The sequence below is a fragment of the Rana temporaria genome, chromosome 4, assembly GCF_905171775.1.
Source record: "Rana temporaria chromosome 4, aRanTem1.1, whole genome shotgun sequence".
Taxonomy (NCBI): Eukaryota; Metazoa; Chordata; class Amphibia; order Anura; family Ranidae; genus Rana; species Rana temporaria.
The window spans coordinates 50440574-50462948 of record NC_053492.1 but is presented as its reverse complement, the minus strand read 5'-3'; the positions used below and the strand labels follow the sequence as shown (position 1 = coordinate 50462948).

The following is a 22375-nucleotide window of genomic DNA, read 5'->3' as shown; positions in this document are numbered from 1 at the left end:
TCCCGGTGATTTATTAATGTTAAGTAGGGATGAGCCGAACACCCCCCCCCCCCCCCAGAACCTTCGAATGGACCGAACGTTCGAGCGAACATTTAGAACCCCATTGACGTCAATGGGACTTGAACGTTCAAATTCAAAAGTGCTAATTTTTAAGCCCAATATGCAAGTTATTGTCGGAAAACATCTTTGAGAACCCGTATCAATGGACATGAACATGTATCAATGGAAAAAAAAGTTTTAAAATGGTCGTTTTTTCTGGAGCAGCGATTTTAATGATGCTTAAAGTGAAAAAAAAAATGAAAAATTCCTTTAAATATCGTACCTGCTGGGTGTCTATAGTAGTGGCACGTGTTTAGAACTGTCCCTGCACAAAATGATATTACTGTAAGAAAAACAGTCTGGTCCCTGCAATATGGATGAAAATCACTGAGAAAAATAGCATGGGTTTCTTTAGGTGCAAACTACATAGCACAAGTGCAGTACTGGTACACACCAAGTAACTTTAGGCGCAAACTACAGAGCACAAGTGCAGTACTGGTACACACAAATGGGTAGATTCAGGTACGAGCGCGCTAATTTGCGGCGGCGTAGCCTAGCGTGTTTACACTACGCCGCCTTAAGTAAGAGAGGCAAGTACATGATTCACAAAGTACTTGCCTCCTTACTTAGGGCGGCGTAGTGTAAATGCGGCGGGCATAAGGGCGCCTAATTCAAATGGGTTGGGGGGGCGTGTTTAATGGTAATGAGGCTTGACCTCACGTTTTTTACATTTTTTTGTCACTGCGCATGCGCCGGGCGACTACATTTCCCAGTGTGCATTGCGGCTAAGTACGCCGTACGGGCCTATTGATTTCGACGTGGTCGTAAACTACATAAATCCCGATTCGCGGACGACTTACGCAAACAACGTAAACATTTAGAATTTTGCGGCGGGAACGGCGGCCATACTTGACATTACTATTCCACTAGAGCCTAGCTCTAACTTTACGTGGCCTATCTCTTACGTAAACGGCGTAAAAGTACTGCGTCGGCCTGGCGTACGTTCGTGAATCGGCGTATCCCCTCATTTACATAATCTACGCCGGCCGCAATGGAAGCGCCACCTAGCGGCCAACAGAAAAATTGCAATCTAAGATAGGTCGGCGCAAGCTGCCCTATCTTAGATATGTTTAAGCGTATCTCTGTTTGAGCATACGCTTAAACATACGGCGGCGTAGATTCTGAGTTAGGCCGGCTTATCTACTGATAAGCCAGCCTAACTCTACCTGAATCTACCTAAAAGTAACTTTAGGTGCAAACTACAGAGCACAAGTGCAGTACACACCAAGTAACGTTAGGTGCAAACTACAGAGCACAAGTGCAGTACTGGTACACACCAAGTAGCCTTAGGTGCAAAATACAGAGCACAAGTGCAGTACTTGTACACACAAAGGGCCAGATCCACGTACATCGGCGCATATATAGACCGGCGTAGCGCATCTCATTTCCGCTACGCCGGCTCAACTCAGAGAGGCAAGTACCGTATCCTCAGAGCATTTCCGTCCAACGTTGCGCCGGCGCGACGTAAATTCATAGGCGTAAGCCATCGTAATTCAAAGTAGGAAGGAAGTGGGCGTGTTCCATTTAAATGAACCGTGACCCCATGCAAATGAAGGGCCGAACGAACGGCGCATGCGCCGTGATGCGGACTATGTCCCGCGCCCATCTGCGCATGCTCAGAACTAGGCCCGGCGTAATCTCTGAGATACGCCCAGGGCAAAAATACACCCAGACATGCGCCCGTCGAGCGCAAAAGTACATCCGCTTGTTTCCCCCCTGAAGCAAGGTACTTTTTGCTGGTGTTTTGAGTAGGCATGTGCACAAGTAAAAATTTCGTTTTGTTTCGTTTCGTTTTAATTCGTTATTAAAATAATTTCGTTAAGTTAGGTTCGTTACATGTGTTTAATTCGTTTTCGGAATTCGTGTTCGGAATTAGTTCGTTTTCGACCGAATTTCGAAAAATACGGTCGAATCCGTAAATATTTCGACTGGAGTGGATTCGATAATATTTCGACCGGATTCGAAACAAAAATTCGATTCGATTTGGTTTTCTGAAATTCATTAGAGAAAAGATTCGACATGATAGAAAAAAGATTCGACATGATAGAAAAGATTCGACATTATAGAGAAAATAGATTCGACATGATAGAAAAGATTCGACATTATAGAGAAAATAGATTCGACATTATAGAGAATAGATTCGTCATTATAGAGAAAATAGATTCGACATTATAGAGAGAATAGATATAGGGAGGGGCTCAGGGTGGCGGTTTATTATTATAGATTCTGAATCTCTAGTTTTATTTTTAGATTCTATATAGATTGAAATTCTAAGTACACATGTAGCCACTAGCCAATGCCATCTTACTTTTACTTAAAGTGGAGGTTCACCCAAAACAAATTTTTTAACATTACATTCAGACGAGTTGTCCTAATGACAATCTGCTGTTTTTTGTTTTCCTGTACATACCGTATTTCACCGCCGCTTCCGGGTATGTCTTCTGCGGGACTGGGCGTTCCTATCTGATTGACAGGCTTCCGACCGTCGCATACAGCGCGTCACGAGTTGCTGAAAGAAGCCGAACGTCGGTGCGTAGGCGCCGTATACACTAGAGCCGCACCAACGTTCGGCTTCTTTCGGCAACTCGTGATGGTCGAAAGCCTGTCAATCACAATCAGATAGGAACGCCCAGTCCCGCAGAAGACATACCCGGAAGCGGCGGTGAAATACGGTATTTACGGGAAAAAAAGTTGATTGTCATTAGGACAACTCGGCTGAATGTAATGTTCAAAATTTATTTTTGGGTGAACCCCCGCTTTAAACTTACGACGATTGCTAGCAGAGAGAGACAGACATACTCTGAATGATTTCAGAAGAGAGTCAATCTTAGCTGGTCTGTTTGTCAGAGAACCTGAATTAATAAGCACTTCAGCAATAAGCACAAGCTATTGTGTTAATGTGAATTGATCTTGATTTGATATTAGTGATACTAGTGAACGAACTTGTTGCTGCCTGCTTGTGTGTGATAGCCTCAGAGGCTGCCTGTGTTGTGGGGAGGGGGGCGATATTATTATAGATTCTATATTATAGATTGAGATTCTATATACCCTATCTTGTGTTACCTTACCTGTCTGATCCAGACTGTGATCACCACTACAGCAACAGCAATGTACCATTGTAAGGGAAAAGTGAAGGCAGGTCGTGGTCGCGTTCGTGGTGGACGCCTTGCTAAAAAAAGTGCCAAGGTCTCTGCTACTACTAGTGTCTCAGACATGTCTGCCGCCACAAACATGCTATCAGTGTCTACAACAGTGGCTGTCACCACCAATGCCACCAGCAAAGCTATTTCCACCACCAGTTCTACTAGTAGTAGTTTTCCTGCCAGACCACCAACATCTGCTGCTGCTTCCACTGCTAGTGCAGCGCCTCCTTCTACAGGTGTCATGGCTTTGTATTTTTATAGTAGAGGCAAGAAATCTATTAAAAAACAAGTGGAGTTGCCGTTACACCAATCACCCACACCACCCACCACCACCAATGACACCGCCAATGTGCCCAGCTCCCCAAAGAAGCAATTGAGGGAGACAGCAGCAGCCAGAGACAGAGAGTGAGACTTTGGGCCATATTCTCAAATAATTTACGCCGGCGTATCAGCAGATACGCCAATGTAAGTCCGATCCTATGTTTAAGTGTATTCACAAACTGAGATACACTTAAACATGCCTGAGATACGACGGCCTGCGCCGTTGTATCTTAGGCTGCAATATTTACGCTGACCGCTAGGTGGCGGTCAGCGTAGAATATGAAAATGACTAGTCACGCCGATTCTCTAACGTACGCTTGCCCGCCGTAGTGTTTTAACGTTGTTTCCGTAAGCGATACGCGGCATAAAGATAAACATGCCCCCTAGGTGGCGTACTCAATGTTAAGTATGGCCGTCGATCCCGCGTCGAAATTTGAAAATTTAACGTTGTTTGCGTAAGTCGTCCGTGAATGGCGCTGGACGCCATTTACGTTACAGTCAAAACAAATGACGTCTGTGAGACGTCATTTAGCGCAATGCACGTCGGGTAATTTACCCGACGGAGCAAGCGCATTACGATCGGCGCGGGAGCGCGCCTAATTTAAATGATCCACGCCCCCGACCAGGATCATTGGAATTAGGAGGGCTTGCGCGGGTGGACTTTACGCGACGCCGCCGCAAGTTTACAGGTAAGTGGTTTGGGAATCAGGCACTTGCCACTTAAACTTGCAGAGGTGTAACGTAAAGGACATACGTTCCGACGCCTCAGATGTTTAAGAATATGCCCCTTTGTCTTCTTCATTGCCCCATGAGAATGATTTTGAATGCGATGCTCCTCTTTCCCCAACCACTGCAGACATGTTATACAGTCTTACCCCACAAGACTTACAGAATGACTTGGGGAAAGGGCAAGAGGGATATTCTGTGAGGAGTAGGACAGGTAGCATTTCACTTTTTTCATCTGCTCCTAACTCCCCTTCTCCCTCTGTTATTGTGGAGGAAGAATTCTGTGAAGATGACAGTGACACCTAAAATCCCCAGCACCCCTGCCATGAGCAATAGCACTAGTTCACGAAGTGTAACAGTATTGGCAAGTGCAACAGCTTCCACCACTGGTGTGCTACCTGCTGCAGCTATATCAGACCTAAATAGAGATGAACAGGGTCAAGGGACTGGGTCAAGAATATGTTATCTTACCAACACAACATAGCACAAAGAAGCATACAGCTGGAAACGTGATTCTATGCAAGGTCGATTAGTTGGTCATTGCTGATCTGCATCCCGATGCCCGCCCGGGACCCCTCCCATTTGCCATCTCTGACCCTGGGGACAACAGGGCCCTCTCTGATCCTCCGCCTGTTTCATGACCATCTGTAATTGTCTCCAGTTTGAGTAATCTACCCTGCTGCCATGTTACTCAAGCCCTGGAAATGATGACTGCCCTTTGAACTGTTGACGAGTGTATGTGTATTCTGGTGGGGGGATAGCTGTATTGAACGGCGTGACTGGACACAATATGAATATACATGGGATTACCCTTTGCACATCAAAATAGTGTAGAGAAAAATCTCTTACATTTTCTAAGTTCAGCCTGATGATTAAATGTAAGTTAGTAACAATACATGGAATAGTTCATTTACATACAGTACATCACCTAATGAACCTAACAAGGAAAGCAAAAACTAAATAAAAAGAAAACAAAATAAAAAAATTACAAACTTTGGTTTCCTTCCAACTTGGTCAGTATGCATTCAAGTGTGGAGTTTATGGCTCTCATATTCTCACACGCCATCCTCCTCGTTGCCCGTTGGTACCTCTCCAGAGCCATATATTGCCGCATCTGCTGGCGATTGTGGAGGGCCAAGGAGTGAGACAGCCTCCTTAACTGTCTTTCTTGACAGTGGCACTTCACAATGCGCCGCAGAGGCTTGCATGGCTCTGGAGAGTGCGCGTGTCCTGGAGTAGGCTGCTGCATTGTGGAGGACGCGCCCGCGTCAATGGGTATGTCCTGGTTGGGGGATGCTGCTGAAGGGTGATGGAGATGATGCGCTGGAGAAACTGCTGGGGAGGAAGAATGGTGAGCCAAACCAGACACGTCCAGGTCTTCGTCCACTGCATGTAAATCAAGAATGATTAATTCATCTTGATCTGTGAAGAAAAGAAAATATATTAGATAGATAATACAATAGAAATACACATGGCTTCTTCACCCTAACATTATATAAACGCAATTATCTTCCAGCCCTTGTAGACAATCATGTAACATCTTGAGATCTTTTCACTTACATACCATTCTTCAATATATGATATTCAGTGATATGCACCTAATCAATTTGTGTGTAGGAGAGAGTGTCAATTCGCTGTGTCATCCCAAGTTTTCATAGCTGTGCAGGAAGGTGTAGTACTTTACTGTACTCTGACCAGGGCATAGCTGAGTGTCCTCCCCAGGCCAGGCGGCCAGAATACAAAGGGATTCCCCTCTACACATCAAGCAGTGTAAAGGGGAATCTCCACAAGATTTTAGCAGCTTGGTGGCATGGCGCATCCACTAGGTCCCTATAGAAAATCTAAAGGTGTAATGGACACCTAAGTGCTGACCGACCACCACTAACTAATCTACCTTATCAAGAAAGACTGACTGACTGTCGCAAATATGGAAGAAAAAATATGCACTTGCAAGTAGAAAAACATTAGCTACACCAGCTATTAACATTACATACACCAAAGAGAAGCCATTTAAGCCATTGCATTAGGGACGACTTAAAAAAAGTTGTTTAATAAAATATAGCCGGCTACTAAGTTTTTAAAGTTGATAATTTTGTATGGCCACTTGGCCACTGATTGAATAAGCCCCACTCCTGTTCTAGGCTAGGTAGGTTACTCACTCCTGGTCTAGGCTAGTAGGTATAAAAGAGAATTTACAATTACTGAGCCTTCCATATCCTGGCAGCTGGTGCTTCATCTGCTCCTCTCTGATACTGCATTGTTGGTCTGGTCTCTCCCAGAGCCTTTAAGACCTATGCAGGTCTCAATAATAATAACTTCAGAAGCCCTAGACCATTTAAGTGGAGGTGAGAGAGGGTGCATGGAAATGTGTACGACCACTGGGGATCCAAGGATCAGTATGTCTAAAACTTTTCAAACAAGACCACTAGACAAAATTGAGCAGTTAAATAAAAACTCCAGGATACATGTAAAATAAAAATATATCACTAAACTAAACAGCCTTCCCTATGTGCATTGCAAAACAATACACTGCAGAGTCTGAACTATAGCCTAAAGACTCAGACTTTTTATAGATATTTGACTTCACAAAGATCTACGAGGTCACAAGGCCATTTACAATTTTTTGCTTTAGATCAGGGGTCTCCAAACTTTTCAAACAAAGGGCCAGTTTATTGTCCTTCAGGCTTTAGGAGGCCCGGGTTGTGTCTGTGGCTAGCGGGGGTAGAAATGTTAGAGGCCCGGCATCAGTAAGAATAAATATGGCCTAAGGGTTAGTGGGCACTGGGCAATAGAACGTGTAGTGACCCTCTTAGTAGGAGGAATAATATCCCATCAATGGTATCAGTGGAGTAAATAATGCCCCATTGTTGGTGCCAGTGGGAGTAATAGTGTCCAAGGGATGGATAAAGGCTAACAAGGGGCCACATCTAGCCCTTGGGCCACAGTTTGGAGACCCCTGCTTTAGAGATGCCAAAGGTGAGGCACCAGACATCATGAGGAAAGTGTTAATGCATGCATCAGGGGCATTCCAGAGATTGAACATGTCCAGGGACTGCCAGCCAATAGCTGGAGATTTTTGTCTGACATACCCCCTTCAGCCAGCTGTGTTATTCACAATGGCAGTGATTGGCTCAGACTGGGAATCTTAACTGCAGCAAGAAGGTGGCGTGATCAGGGAAGTGACGTTGAGGGTTTAACAAGCACAGGTAATGCTAACAGGAAGACTGGAATCAACTGCAGAGGCGGACTAATAAATAATTAATAATGGCAGCTCAACCAAAGCCTTGCAGAAGACATTTTTCTAGGTATGCCATCAGCATTTCATATTTAAAATACTATATTTGCCTGGAAAATACAAAAAAAAGTTATACTACTTACTCCCTGGACCTGACGCGCCTGGCTGTTGGACACCATCTTGAGCATCCCCAGCACTGCCAGCAGCTTCTCCAGGGCAGATCTCTTCCACCTCCTGCTCAGCCTCAGTAGCTGTTAATTATGAATAATATAGAAAAGAACATTACAATCTGCAGTGTACAACAATCTCACACATTAGTACAAGAACATTGAAAGATGTACGGTATGATCAATGATCATCACTCAGCAGCAGATACCAGCAAGATTATTATACTAACTTACATGTGGTCGTTGCCGCCTCAGCCTCCTCCTCCTGCGTCTCCCCCTCTGACTGGATGGCACCTATTTATTTAATAAAGGAGAAATGTTGAACGTTACAATGTTCAATCTTCAAAGAAACAATAATACTATAAAATGTATTATATTATCTCTATTAGCATGGCAATACAGGGCAGGCCAGTAGTCACTGGTCACTAATCTACAAGGCATTCACCATTTATAAAAAATCACTTAAAAAAAAAAAAGAGGTACTTACCTGTCCTGGTTCCAGCGACCACCACTGAACAGGCGCCTTAGTTCAGACCGCGACGTTCTGTCAAATTGCGTAAGTTACGCAAACGCTTACGTTACCTGACAGAGCATCGCAGAGGCTCAACCTGAGGCTGTCAGTGCACTGCTTGAGCGAGAAGCAATGACACTGAAATTTACAATGGAAGGCTGGACAAATGGAAAAGGACCCACTGTATAGTCAGTCACTAGTACCAGTGGTGCCCCATCCATAGGGGGCGCCCGTGCGCCGCCCCCCCTCCTGTAGTCCAAAAAAAAACGGGCCCTTTAAGAATGTTTATTTCCCTTAAAATTTATTTTTTACTTATACTAACTGCAGTGATGGAGGTTCGTCTATAGAGGGCGCTGCAGCGCCACCCCCTCTGGCTGTCGCAAATAACATACATTCATGTATTGCTTGAATGTATGGTATTGTTGCCAGCTGCCGCTGGTTGGCTGTGCGGAAGTGCCTATCAGAGCCAGCGTCAACAATGGTCACAGAGGCGACAAAGGGCACAGTTGCATCAATGGGTACAGTGGTGACAATGGGCACAGTGGCGACAATTAAAGGGCACAGTGACATGCACAGTGGCAACAATGGGCACAGTGTTAACAATTGCCACAGTGGCTGCGTTTGATGGCATGGCACAGTGGTGATAATTGATGGCACAGTGACTGCATTTGATAGGCACAGTAAGGCTGCATTTATTTATTTTTTCGTTTGCGCCCCCCAAAAATTTGGAGCACCAGCCGCCACCGACGACGAGTACACTACTAGTACTACTACTAGTACACTACAGTACTTACTTCTTGGTGATGAAGAGGAGGACTCCAGCTCCTCCGCCCTCCGCTTCTGGCGGCGCTGGGCCTTGATACGATCTTTAAATAAAATCAAACACAACATGGTAAATGTTGGATGCTTGACAAATAAAATGCCCTGCACACAATGCAATCCTCAGACCAGGAAATAATATAGAAAAGAACATTACAATCTGCAGTGTACAACAATCTCACACATTAGTACAAGAACATTGAAAGATGTACGGTATGATCAATGATCATCACTCAGCAGCAGATACCAGCAAGATTATTATACTAACTTACATGTGGGCGTTGCCGCCTCAGCCTCCTCCTCCTGCGTCTCCCCCTCTGACTGGATGGCACCTATTTATTTAATAAAGGAGAAATGTTGAACGTTACAATGTTCAATCTTCAAAAAAACAATAATACTGTATAAAATGTATTATATTATCTCTATTAGCATGGCAATACAGGGCAGGCCAGTGGTCACTGGTCACTAATCTACAAGGCATTCACCATTTATAAAAAATCTGTTAAAAAAAAAAGAAGAGGTACTTACCTGTCCTGGTTCCAGCGACCACCACTGAACAGGCGCCTTAGTTCAGACCGCGACGTTCTGTCAAATTGCGTAAGTTACGCAAACGCTTACGTTACCTGACAGAGCATCGCAGAGGCTCAACCTGAGGCTGTCAGTGCACTGCTTGAGCGAGAAGCAGTGACACTGAAATTGACAATGGAAGGCTGGACAAATGGAAAAGGACCCACTGTATAGTCAGTCACTAGTACCAGTGGTGGCCCATCCATAGGGGGCGCCCGGGCGCCACCCCCCTCCTGTAGTCCCAAAAAAAAACGGGCCCTTTAAGAATGTTTATTTTACAAAAAATTTATTTTTTACTTATACTAACTGCAGTGATGGCGGTCCGTCTATAGAGGGCGCTGCAGCGCCACCCCCTCTGGCTGTCGCAAATAACATACATTCATGTATTGCATGAATGTATGGTATTGTTGCCCCAGCTGCCGCTGGTCTATTCAGATGGCCGGACCTTGGGCGCCGGCTACCTGAACAACGGCAGCTGGTTGTCTGTGCGGAAGTGCCTATCAGAGCCAGAGTCAACAATGGTCACAGAGGCGACAAAGGGCACAGTTGCATCAAGACTAATTGAACACCCCAACCCGTAACCCTTTGTTCGTCTCACTCCCTCGTACCTTAAATGACGACACAGACAACTTCTTAACCTTGAATGGACGTGGGGGTCGGCCACAGCTTTATTTTGTTAAACATAACGTAACTTGTTAACCTTTATTAACCTTCACATGGTTGATTACTAGGGGGGGAAGCACCAGCCAGCCGCCGGCCTAAGCCGACGGGCATAAAAACCTTCCACCCCTCCTTTCCATAATTACTCTCCTGTACCGCCAGCTGTGACTTAAATAGACAATATAACCACTCGCACATAAAAACAAATAAATAACACAGGGCCTGCAAGGCCAACGACATATCCCCGTAAACATGAAATTACAGCAAAACAGTCCAACGTGTCCGTCCGCTTATCTCATAATTTTTTTTTTTTTTTTTTTATCATTATTATTTATTTATTATTATTTTTTTTTTTTTTTTTTTAAAGAACAAACGTAAGTAAAATTGCAGACAATTCCAGACAGTAAGGGGCGGGAGGGCGGGGAGCTGCTCTGCTGGCGCTGCACGGTAAGAGGAAGTGGGGAGGGGGGAGCATCCCTGCTTTGTAGCCTCTGTCCCCTCCAAGTACTCCCCCCTCCCCTACTCCCACTCCATTGGTTCTTGCTGCCCTATAGTAAGCCTCCATCCCCCTTGAGAGAAAGGGGGGGGGGGGGGAGTGAGGCTCGATTAACCCCTTCCTGGCTGTCCTGCCTGTCACTCAGTCCGTGGCACCTAGCCCTAATTGGGCCGGTGCCAACCAGACTAATTGAACACCCCAACCCGTAACCCTTTGTTCGTCTCACTCCCTCGTACCTTAAATGACGACACAGACAACTTCTTAACCTTGAATGGACGTGGGGGTCGGCCACAGCTTTATTTTGTTAAACATAACGTAACTTGTTAACCTTTATTAACCTTCACATGGTTGATTACTAGGGGGGGAAGCACCAGCCAGCCGCCGGCCTAAGCCGACGGGCATAAAAACCTTCCACCCCTCCTTTCCATAATTACTCTCCTGTACCGCCACAGGAGGAGCTCAGCCCCTCAAACTGAGCTCCGACCCCCACCCAGAATATAAAGGGCCTGCTCAATGCCATCCTGCAGGCCAGATAAAAATATATCCAGCCCGATGTCGTTAAGGTGAACACCGTCTTGGCTCATAAGCCGTCTGTTGTCCCCTTCCAACTGTCTATGTCGGACAACTACCCCAGACCTGGCCCTGACATAACGGGACATACGGGAATTTATGGTCCTACGGGCCCTCTCTATGCCAGCAGCATCCCTGTCCTCCTGCCAAGTGACCCGAGGGACGATCTCAGACCAAACGATCAAAAGTTCTGAAAAAAGGAAAACCATTCTCTCCAGATCCATGCGCATGAGCACAATTATTTCCGGAACCCGTAGGGAACGTATGTCGTTCCCACCGGCATGAATCACCAGCACCACCGGCGTCCGAGACGCACCGGCAATCTGAAAAGCCTCCATAAGGATCCGGGACCAAGGGAGACCCCCAATACCTCGCCAATGCACCTCCACCGGAAATCCCAGAGATCTACCACCCGGCCGGCAAATGGCCCTCTGCGCGGCACGATGAATGTAAGAGTGCCCAACAATGTGCACAACTGGAGGGCGAGGACCTAAGAAGGAGAAAACATTAAAGTAACAATTCAGGGCGAACATAACCCGCATAGCACCCCGACTTCCACCGACCAATCCTCTGAATTTCACCCACCGAGAGCCCGGCCCTCGCTGCTTCCGTAGCCGCACCGATTCTAAATGAATGCGTGCCAAAATCAGCGGCCGAAACCCCCGCAGCCGCTAGACAGCTCTTAAACACCGAACTAAACTGGTACCGCGTAAGGGGGGCCCCAGAAGCATGTACTAGAAATTTTTCCCCAACTGGACTCACCTTCAGGAACTCTGTCACCATGGCAACCGGACAAAGGGTACCTCCCACCGCCCCCAGGCGCAGCCAGCAACCCTCGCTAAACTGATCTGTCTTGGACTTTCTAATCCGGACTTGAACCACCCCGTTGGCCAGTAAAACATCCTCCCTGAAAAGACCCCCCGACCCCTTGGCAGAGGCCGGCACCAGCTCACTTACCCTTAATGCGCCGAAAAACGCCAGGCAAAAAGCCACGGAAAAAAGAAGCCCCTCGTATGGAGAAGAGCAAACCCCCCCCGTGACCCCGACCAAGGAGTCTAACAAAGTAAAAGAAATCGGACGCCTGCTGTCCTTCTTGGTATGCACCTTACGCCAACCCTTTAAAGCCTGCAAAATGCCAAAATGTTTTGTGCAATCCTGCCAGCCATGCAACTTCAGGTGAAAACCAACACCTCCCAGACGGCGTTGCGCCACCGCAGCGGAACAGCCGGAATGCTCTAAGCCCAATAGGTATTCAAACGTGACTTGAAAGCGGACACTCCCGCTGGAAGCTATGTTCCTACTACCCGCCACTCCCAACCAGGCCTCCCACGCCTTACCATGATTGGCCCAGGTGGCCGGAGACACAGAGGAGGAGATGAGCGGCAATAGATTTACAACGCCAGGGTCCCAAGGAACTGCGGGCAGGGCAGGCCCTCCTGAGCCGCCCCCGGGCACAGCGTGCGAAACTCCTGGAAACGGAAACGAGACAATAAATCAGCGATCACATTGTCGACACCAGGAACGTGACGAGATCTAAACCATATATTAAACTCCAGGCACCTGAGAACCAGGTGACGGAGTAGGGCAAGGACCGGAAGGGAGGAGGAGGACAAACCATTAATGCAATGAACCACACTGCTATTATCAGTCCAAAAACAAATCTTCCTGTCCCTGAGCTTGTCTCCCCAAAGTTCGACCGCCACCACAATGGGAAAAAGCTCAAGGAGAGTCAGGTTGCGACATAACCCCTTATCCTGCCACTCTTGTGGCCAAGTTTCCGCGCTCCAATCGTTCCCGAGAATTGCCCCGTAACCCACCGATCCAGCTGCATCGGTGAAAAGGGACAACTCCTGACTGCCCACCTCGTCCGACAAAAAACACGTGCGACCGTTGTAGCGGCGCAAGAATTCACGCCAGACTAAAAGGTCCGCCTTTAGGCACGAAGTTAGTCGTATCCGATGTTCTGGCCTCTTGGCCCCCTTGGTAGCCAGCGATAGCCGCCGTGAAAAAACCCGACCCATCGGCATAATGCGACAGGCGAAAACCAAGAGACCCAAGAGCGACTGCAACTGACGCAGAGTGACCTTCCGAACTTCGCAGAAACCGTCAATCAAGCCCAATAGTTTCTCGAGCTTGCCCGCCGGTAACCGAAAAACCATCTCAAGGGAATCAATTTCAATGCCCAGGAAGGACAGCCTGGTAGTCGGACCCTCCGTCTTTTCAGCGGAAAGCGGAACACCAAACCTGCTCATCAGGGCACAAAAGGAATCCAACAAGTGTTGACAGTGAAAAGACCCACCCGAGGCCACGATCAGAAAATCATCCAAATAATGAATGATAGATCGACAGCCAGTGTCACACCGGACCACCCACTCTAAAAAGGAACTGAACATTTCAAAATAGTGGCACGATATGGAGCACCCCATCGGCAAACAGGTATCGTAGTAAAACAGGCCATCCACACAGCAACCCAGAAGATGGTAGCAATCCGGGTGCACAGGCAACAACCTGAAGGCGGATTCGATATCCGTCTTAGCCATAAGGGCACCCCGACCGGCCCGTCGGACCAACATTACTGCCCTGTCAAAAGACACATAGGAAACCGACGCCTCCTCCTTAGAGATACCGTCGTTGACCGATGAGCCCTTCGGATAAGACAGATGGTGAATCAGGCGAAACTTACCACTGTCCTTTTTGGGGACAACCCCCAAAGGGGAAATCCTCAAATTGGAAAACGGGGGGATGAAGAAGGGACCCTCAATGCGACCCAGATTAACTTCTTTACTAACCTTGTCCCGTAGGGCATCCGGATAGAGTGCAGCCGATTGCAAATTGTGAGCCAGTTGAGGAGAAGCTGAAGGAACAAAGGGGATAAGAAAAACCATACAAGAAACCTATGCGCAACTGCTCCGCCGCTGACCTATTGGGGTAACGCTCTAGCCAGGGCAACATCTCGTCCACGCTCACCGGCGTCTTTCCCTTCAGCAGGCCCTGCGGCCCTCTGAACCGGTTTTGCGCCGCGGGGGCAGCGGACTGCCCCATGGGCGCCACCGCAAGAAGAGCATTCGTGCTTAAACTTGCATAACCCAAAGAACTTGCAGTGGCCCTCGTTGAAGAGCCAGCAAGTTCCCGGTCTTTTTGCGGCCGCTGCGCTCTGTTGACCTGTTGAGGAAGCAGCGGCCCCCCCGAGAAAGGGAGTCTGCCTTTGCGCCATCATGAGTCGCAGCCAGACATCCGTCGCTTTACAGCCCCATCCCACCTCGGGCTGCAACGCTAAACGCCGTCGGAACTCCTCATCATATCTCCACCAAGCGCTGCCGCCATGAGATTTATACGCGTTGTAGACCGAATCCAGATAGATGAAGAGCTCCGAACAGCGTTCAGGGTGTTTTTCTCCCATTATACCACCTAGTACCGCAAAAGCCTGAAGCCAGTTACCTATCGTTCTAGCAACGCGGGGCCTACGCTCGACTGACCTGTCCGTAAAAAACTTGCGCTCCTTGTCAATAGTGTGCTGGTCCGCCGACACCAGGGACCAGATATCCACGTACTTGTTATCCCATATTTTTAGCTTAATGTCATCGCTAACATGCGAGCCCAACGGGCTAATCCCGCAGAAAAAGGACTCCTTATGCACACTGGCTCTTGGCGGAGACGGAGCCCGCTTGTTCGGAAGAGGCGAGACCGCCCCCTGGGAACCGGACTCCAGCTGCGCCAACAGTGCCTTCAGGGCCGGTACCAAAACCTGCGACCCACCCCCAGCACCCCAGGCCCCTGCGTAATCAAACTCACCAACCACGGCAGAAGACGAAGGAGGAGGCACCTCTGGAGAGACCACAGATGACATCGCGGAGGCGGACGCCGGAGCAGGCGGAAGCATCGCAGCTACTGGAGAGGGAGCCACTGGAACGGGCACAGCCAAGGGAGCAACGGAGGATGTGGGCGCGCCGGACATTATGCCCACGCGAGAAGGCTGCCTAGAGCGCCTCGAGGACCCCTGCCTGGATCTATGACGGCCCTCCGAGCCGCTGGGGCTCCTGGATCGGCTGGCAGAGGAGGATGGCGACCCCCAGCGGGAGGACATAGAGCGCCTGGAACTACTATGGCGCCTGGGGGACCTATGGCGACGGCTACGGCCGTATCTGTAGTACCTCCCCGAACTACGGGAGGAGGATCTGGAGTAGGACCTCATCTCCCGTCTGCGGGAGCGGTTGCGCCTGTGACTAGCGGTGCGGGGGCAGACATCAGTGGGAATGATTTGGGGGGCAGAGGAAGGGTTAATTAAATTCTCCCCTGCATCCACACTTGTGGATGCAAGGGGATCGCTGTGAGCAGCCTGGCCAGGGGGGGGCACAATATCCACATCACCAGAAGGCATGGAGGCAGCAGCAGCATCTCTTACATCATTTAGCTCTCTAACTAGGCCAGCCTCCTCACTAGCTGAGGAGCTGGATCCACTCGGGGCATTGGTATTGCCCATGGCCTCAGAGAATAGGGAGGGAGAGACCCAGGGGGTTAATGCAGGTCGGCAGGGGAGTGAAGAAGCGCCTCGTGGAGCTTCAACAGAGGAAGGGGGCGGGGCTACGGCGCCAACGCGCGCTCGGGCGGCGGCCCCGCCCCTTCCTCCCCCCCTCACAGCCACAGCTGCTGTGGAGCCTCCCCGACGCCGTGAAACCCTGGGGGGACTAGGACTAAGCCTAACGGGCGGACGGATGGCCCTGCGAGGGGCCAGCCGACCCCTTACCTGATCGGCGATAGCGGAGCACGGCGAGGGGGGCGGTCCCGGCACCCCCAAATCGGCAGCAACACGGGCTAGGAAGCTGCCATCGGACCGCGCCCTCTCCCGGATCAGAGCCATCAAATCCTCAGCCATGATCAGCTTGGAGCTGCTCTGCTGGCGCTGCACGGTAAGAGGAAGTGGGGAGGGGGGAGCATCCCTGCTTTGTAGCCTCTGTCCCCTCCAAGTACTCCCCCCTCCCCTACTCCCACTCCATTGGTTCTTGCTGCCCTATAGTAAGCCTCCATCCCCCTTGAGAGAAAGGGGGGGGGGGGGGAGTGAGGCTCGATTAACCCCTTCCTGGCTGTCCTGCCTGTCACTCAGTCCGTGGCACCTAGCCCTAATTGGGCCGGTGCCAACCATGGGTACAGTGGTGACAATGGGCACAGTGGCGACAATTAAAGGGCACAGTGACATGCACAGTGGCAACAATGGGCACAGTGTTAACAATTGCCGCAGTGGCTGCGTTTGATGGCATGGCACAGTGGTGATAATTGATGGCACAGTGGCTGCATTTGATAGGCACAGTGAGGCTGCATTTTTTTTTTTTCGTTTGCGCCCCCCAAAAATTCTGGCGGCGCTGGGCCTTGATACGATCTTTAAATAAAATCAAACACAACATGGTAAATGTCGGATGCTTGAAACATAAAATGTCCTGCACACAATGCAATCCTGAGACCAACCTTGATGAGCCTGGAGCTGGGTGATCTCATCCTCCCCTATCCCCGTTAAAAGGTCTGCCTCATGGGGCAGGAGAGACACCCGTTTTCCTCCACGCCCCGGCTGTCTGCGTTTGCGCACAATAGATCTGCAAAAAAAAAAGAGAAGAGACACGGGTTCCATAATTAAACTAGAATTGTAATCTGAAAATGACATCAACACATGATGAGACACATGTAGAATGAACCCATAGAATGAAACATGCAAATGGAATTATTGGATTAGGCGCATTTTTTCATGTAGCTTAAGATTTGTAAAAAAAGTGTTGGGGAAAAAGGGCGTGAATTTGATTTGGGTATTACATCGCAGGAGCGTGCAATTGTGTCATTTAAAGCTGCAGCACGCTAAATATAAATACAACAAGGTGGCCTGGTCAGAAAGGGGGCATAATCTACAGGTGTTCAAGTGTAAAATAAAAGCACTTACTGCTCTGATTAGTGATAAACTAAGAACAAATAAAATAACTGTCATGAAAATATTCCTCTTACAATGATCGTGGCGAATATATTTAACCGCTAGCGCCTGCACTATTGTCAAATGACAGCTACAGCACAGACCCCAATTGCTGGGAGGACATCAATATATGTCCTCCCCTTTACGTGCGCTCCGAGTGCCCCCTGCACGGCGCGCTGTGATCACCGAGTCACTGAGACTCGGGTGATCACGGATCCGAGTAAGGGGCCCGGTCCATGTGATCAGCTATCAGCCAATGACAGCTGATCACATGATCAAAACAAAGCTTGGTAATCTTTTTTTTCTCCTCATGGTCACAGCGTGAGTAGAAAAAAAAGGCGCTCACTGGCTGTTCAGTAAGGGACATCGATCCCCAGTGGAAGAGGCAATTCTGCCTCAGTGGACATAAGTACCACCTGTCAATGCCCACAGTGAACACCAGCAGTGCCACCTGTCAGTGCTATACTACCACCTATCAATGCCCATTACTGACACCTATCAGTGCCACCTATTAGTGCCAATTCTCAGTGCCCACCAGTTTCACCTATCAATGCCCTTCAGTGCCACCCATCTGTGCAAGCTCTGGGTGCCCACCAGTGCCGCCTTATTGGTGCCCACCAGTGCCGCCTTACCAGTGCCCAGTGGCGTTGCGTGGGTTGTCAGCGCCCGCCAGGGGCAAGGTAAGTACGTTTCGGCCCCCTAATCCGCTGACTTTTCGCACGCCCCGAGTCCATTCCCTTCCTACAATAGTACTGACCTGCCTGATTCCTATACTGACCACTATACTATACACTGACCTATCTTATTCCTATACTGACCCTTACACTAACCCACCTGATCAACCACTACTCTACACACTGACCTACCCGATTCCCCACAGACTGCTACACAATACACACTGACCACTACACAATAAACTAACCACTGACCGCTACGCAATACACACAGTGACCGCTACACAATAAACTACCCACTGACCGCTACACAATACACACTGACACTACAGCATTGGTGCATTTTACTATAAAGGCATTGGTGGACTACAAAGCCCAGCATTTTACTATTGGAGGCTTTGGTGGACTACAAGGCCCAGCATTTTACTATTGGAGGCATTGGTGGACTACAAGGTCCAGCATTTTCCTATAGGAGGCATTGGTGGACTACAAGGCCCAGCATTTTCCTATATGAGGCATTGGTGGACTACAAGGCCCAGCAGCTGGGCCTTGTAGTCCACCAAAGCCTCCTACAGTAAAATGCTGGGCCTTGTAGTCCACCAAAGCCACCTACAGTAAAATGCTGGGGCTTGTAGTCCACCAAAGCCTCCTACAATAAAATGCTGGGCCTTGTAGTCCACCAAAGCCTCCTTCAGTAAAATGCTGGGCCTTGTAGTCCACCAAAGCCTCCTACAGTAAAATGCTGGGGCTTGTAGTCCACCAAAGCCTCCTTCAGTAAAATGCTGGGCCTTGTAGTCCACCAAAGCCTCCTACAGTAAAATGCTGGGGCTTGTAGTCCACCAAAGCCTCCTACAGTACAATGCTGGGCCTTGTAGTCCACCAAAGCCTCCTAAAGTAAAATGATGGGCCTTGTAGTCCACCAAAGCCTCCTACAGTAAAATGCTGGGCCTTGTAGTCCACCAAAGCCACCTACAGTAAAATGCTGGGGCTTGTAGTCCACCAAAGCCTCCTACAATAAAATGCTGGGCCTTGTAGTCCACCAAAGCCTCCTTCAGTAAAATGCTGGGCCTTGTAGTCCACCAAAGCCTCCTACAGTAAAATGCTGGGGCTTGTAGTCCACCAAAGCCTCCTTCAGTAAAATGCTGGGCCTTGTAGTCCACCAAAGCCTCCTACAGTAAAATGCTGGGCCTTGTAGTCCACCAAAGCCTCCTACAGTACAATGCTGGGCCTTGTAGTCCACCAAAGCCTCCTAAAGTAAAATGATGGGCCTTGTAGTCCACCAAAGCCTCCTACAGTAAAATGCTGGGGATTGTAGTCCACCAAAGCCTCCTAAAGTAAAATGATGGGCCTTGTAGTCCACCAAAGCCTCCTACAGTAAAATGCTGGGCCTTGTAGTCCACCAAAGCCACCTACAGTAAAATGCTGGGGCTTGTAGTCCACCAAAGCCTCCTACAATAAAATTCTGGGCCTTGTAGTCCACCAAAGCCTCCTTCAGTAAAATGCTGGGCCTTGTAGTCCACCAAAGCCTCCTACAGTAAAATGCTGGGGCTTGTAGTCCACCAAAGCCTCCTTCAGTAAAATGCTGGGCCTTGTAGTCCACCAAAGCCTCCTACAGTAAAATGCTGGGGCTTGTAGTCCACCAAAGCCTCCTACAGTACAATGCTGGGCCTTGTAGTCCACCAAAGCCTCCTAAAGTAAAATGATGGGCCTTGTAGTCCACCAAAGCCTCCTACAGTAAAATGCTGGGGATTGTAGTCCACCAAAGCCTCCTACAGTAAAATGCTGGGCCTTGTAGTCCACCAAAGCCTCCTAAAGTAAAATGCTGGGCCTTGTAGTCCACCAAAGCCTCCTAAAGTAAAATGCTTGGTAGTGGGCACATAGACTTTCCGGCTTCGGCTGCTCCCTCCCTAGTCTCCCCAGCTGAGCAGAGTCCCAGCCTCAGCCTGTAGCAGAGGCAGGGTGTGCGCTCCCAGGCCTTCCCCAGCGCACACTCTGCTAAACCATTCTCCCCCACCCGGCATCACGTCCCAGCGAGTCACGACACGACACTTACTTGGCTGAGCGGGAGACCGGGAGTCCCTGCAGGCGCCGCCAGACTGCAGAGCGCGTCGCCATCTTGGAGCCTCCGCAGCGTGCGCCGTTGCTATGCCAAACAGGGCATCCCCTGCTTCCTTACAGGCGCGCCCGTGCCGGCCGTTGCGAGGTACTGGCGGGGGGGGGGCTGTGCGCACAGTGGAGGAGCCGCTCACTGTAATATCAGCAGAGCTGCCGGTTGCCGGCGTCCCCCCTCAGCTCAGCCCGGGGCAGACACACCCCCTGCCCCCCTGGTTGTTACGCCACGGCCAGTGCCCAACAGTGCAGTCCATCAGTGACGCCTTATCGGTGACCATCAGTGCAGCCCATGGGTGCCCATTGGTGCAGCCTTATCAGCGTACATCAATGAAGTGATCAAATACCACCAAAAGACAGCTCTATTTGTGGGAAAAAAAGTGCTTAAATTTTTTTTTGGAGCCACACGCAATTTTCAGTTAAAGCGACGCAGTGCCAAAACGCATAAAACTGGCACGATCATTTGGCAGCCAAATTCTCTGGGGCTGAACTGGTTAAAATGTAAAAAAATAAAAATAAATCAGACACGTTACTTACCGTTTTATGTCGCTGAATTTTTTACGACAGGCAGCCGGGTCACGCCGATGGTGATACATCTCCTCTACCTTTTTGGAGATCTCCTCCCACTTCTGCAATTTCCATTGCGGACTAGTCTCCCTGGAGCGGGGGCCACACAGCTGCATCCAGCAAGGAAGCGTTTCATTCACAAGTACCTGACACTCAATATGAGTCCAGGTAATGTTACGCTTCCTGCTGGATGCAGCCCTCCTGGAAGCTTTTTTTTTTGGTGATGGAGGGGCTGTGGAATGTGTTGCAGCTGCTGCAGCAGCAGTACTAGGCTCAGGTACCTCAGCCTCCATGACTGGGTCGAAATCCATGCCGTGGGATGCCGCCATATTGGTTGTGTTGGAGATGTAAAGCAGGAGATGGAGACTGGAGAAGATGGAGAAACGAAAGTGAAACCACGAAATTGAACGTGGAAGATTCGATGACGCTTCGAATCGCCGATTCTGACATCGAAATCACCGATTCTATCATCGAAGGCTTATGGTGTATATCGAAAGTGCTAGGCAGAGATCTACATTTTTAAATTTCGATGTTCCGTCGATTTTCAGACGACCGCGTTACAGCGAAAAACAAAATAAATCAAAACGATTTTCGGGAGTAACTAACTAAAAAGGTTTATTAAAAAAAAAAAAAAATTCTGACGAAAACGAAATTACAAAACAAAATCTTTCAGTTTCCGCCACGTGTGAAAGGGGCATTAAACATTTATAGCCAGATTCATAGAGACGTTTAAGCCGGCGTATCAGTAGATATGTCGCACATTGTAGCGTATTTCTGGAAACCAGATACGCTTAAATTAGGCTAACATATGAGCGCCATAAATCTCCTACGCCGTCGTATCTTAGGGTGCAATTTTTCCGCTGGACGCTACGTGGCGCTTCCGTTGAGTTTGGCGTAGAATATGTAAATCACTAGATACGCCGATTCACAAACGTACGCTTGCCCGTCGCAGTAAAGATACGCCGTTTACGTAAGGCGCTTTCCGGCGTAAAGTTAGTCGAACAAATAGTTGGCCTAGTCAATGTTAAGTATGGCCGTCGTTCCCGCGTCAAAATGTGAAAAATGTACGTTGTTTGCTTAAGTCGTCGGTGAATGGGGCTGAACATAATTTACGTCCACGTCAAAACCAATACGTCCTTGCGGCGTACTTTGTAGAAATGCACAGCGGGATATGTACACGGACGGCACATGCGCCGTTCGTAAAAAAAAACGTCAATCACGTGGGGTCACCAATTTACATAAAACACGCCCCCCTCATCCTCATTTGAATTAGGAGCTCTTACGCCGGCCCCATTTACGCTACCCTGCTGTAAGTTAGGAGGCAAGTACTTTGTGAATACAGCACTTGCCTCTCTGACTTAATGCGGCGTAGCGTAAAAACGATACGCTACGCCGCCTCAAAGATGCGCCGATCTCTCTGAATACAGCTATTATTTAACAGTTTTTGTTTTACAACAGTAGTATGCAACTAAGCTGATAGTATTCAGGGCCAGTTTTGCTGAAATGACAAACCGCTCCGAATAGGAACTATTGTCCCCCTTACCTGGGACTCTACAGTCTGCTGGTAGTGGTTATGCAGATATACCACATTTGTGTTCTTCTGCAGTTTACAACCCTGATAACAATGACAATACTGCTGTCTATTTAGTGGCAGAGAGTGTTAGTAGACTGTTCTCCTTTAAAAAAAAAATACTAAGCCAGTCATTTGTGAATGGATGGATTAAATCTTCACCTGATATGTAAAAAAAAATCCATGGAGTG

At 48.7% G+C, this 22375-nt stretch overlaps 1 protein-coding gene across 1 annotated transcript; it reads right to left on the bottom strand.

The window, feature by feature from the left end:
• Positions 1-5274: 5274 nt before the first annotated feature.
• On the bottom strand, positions 5275-21157 carry LOC120935616. The gene is made up of 6 exons (XM_040347666.1): positions 20585-21157; positions 16775-16899; positions 8997-9068; positions 7926-7985; positions 7668-7775; positions 5275-5711 (listed from the first exon to the last, which is right to left on the bottom strand). Exons 1-6 carry the CDS (start codon positions 20941-20943, stop codon positions 5275-5277), a joined length of 1161 nt encoding a protein of 386 aa, XP_040203600.1. The 5' UTR covers positions 20944-21157.
• Positions 21158-22375: the final 1218 nt, after the last annotated feature.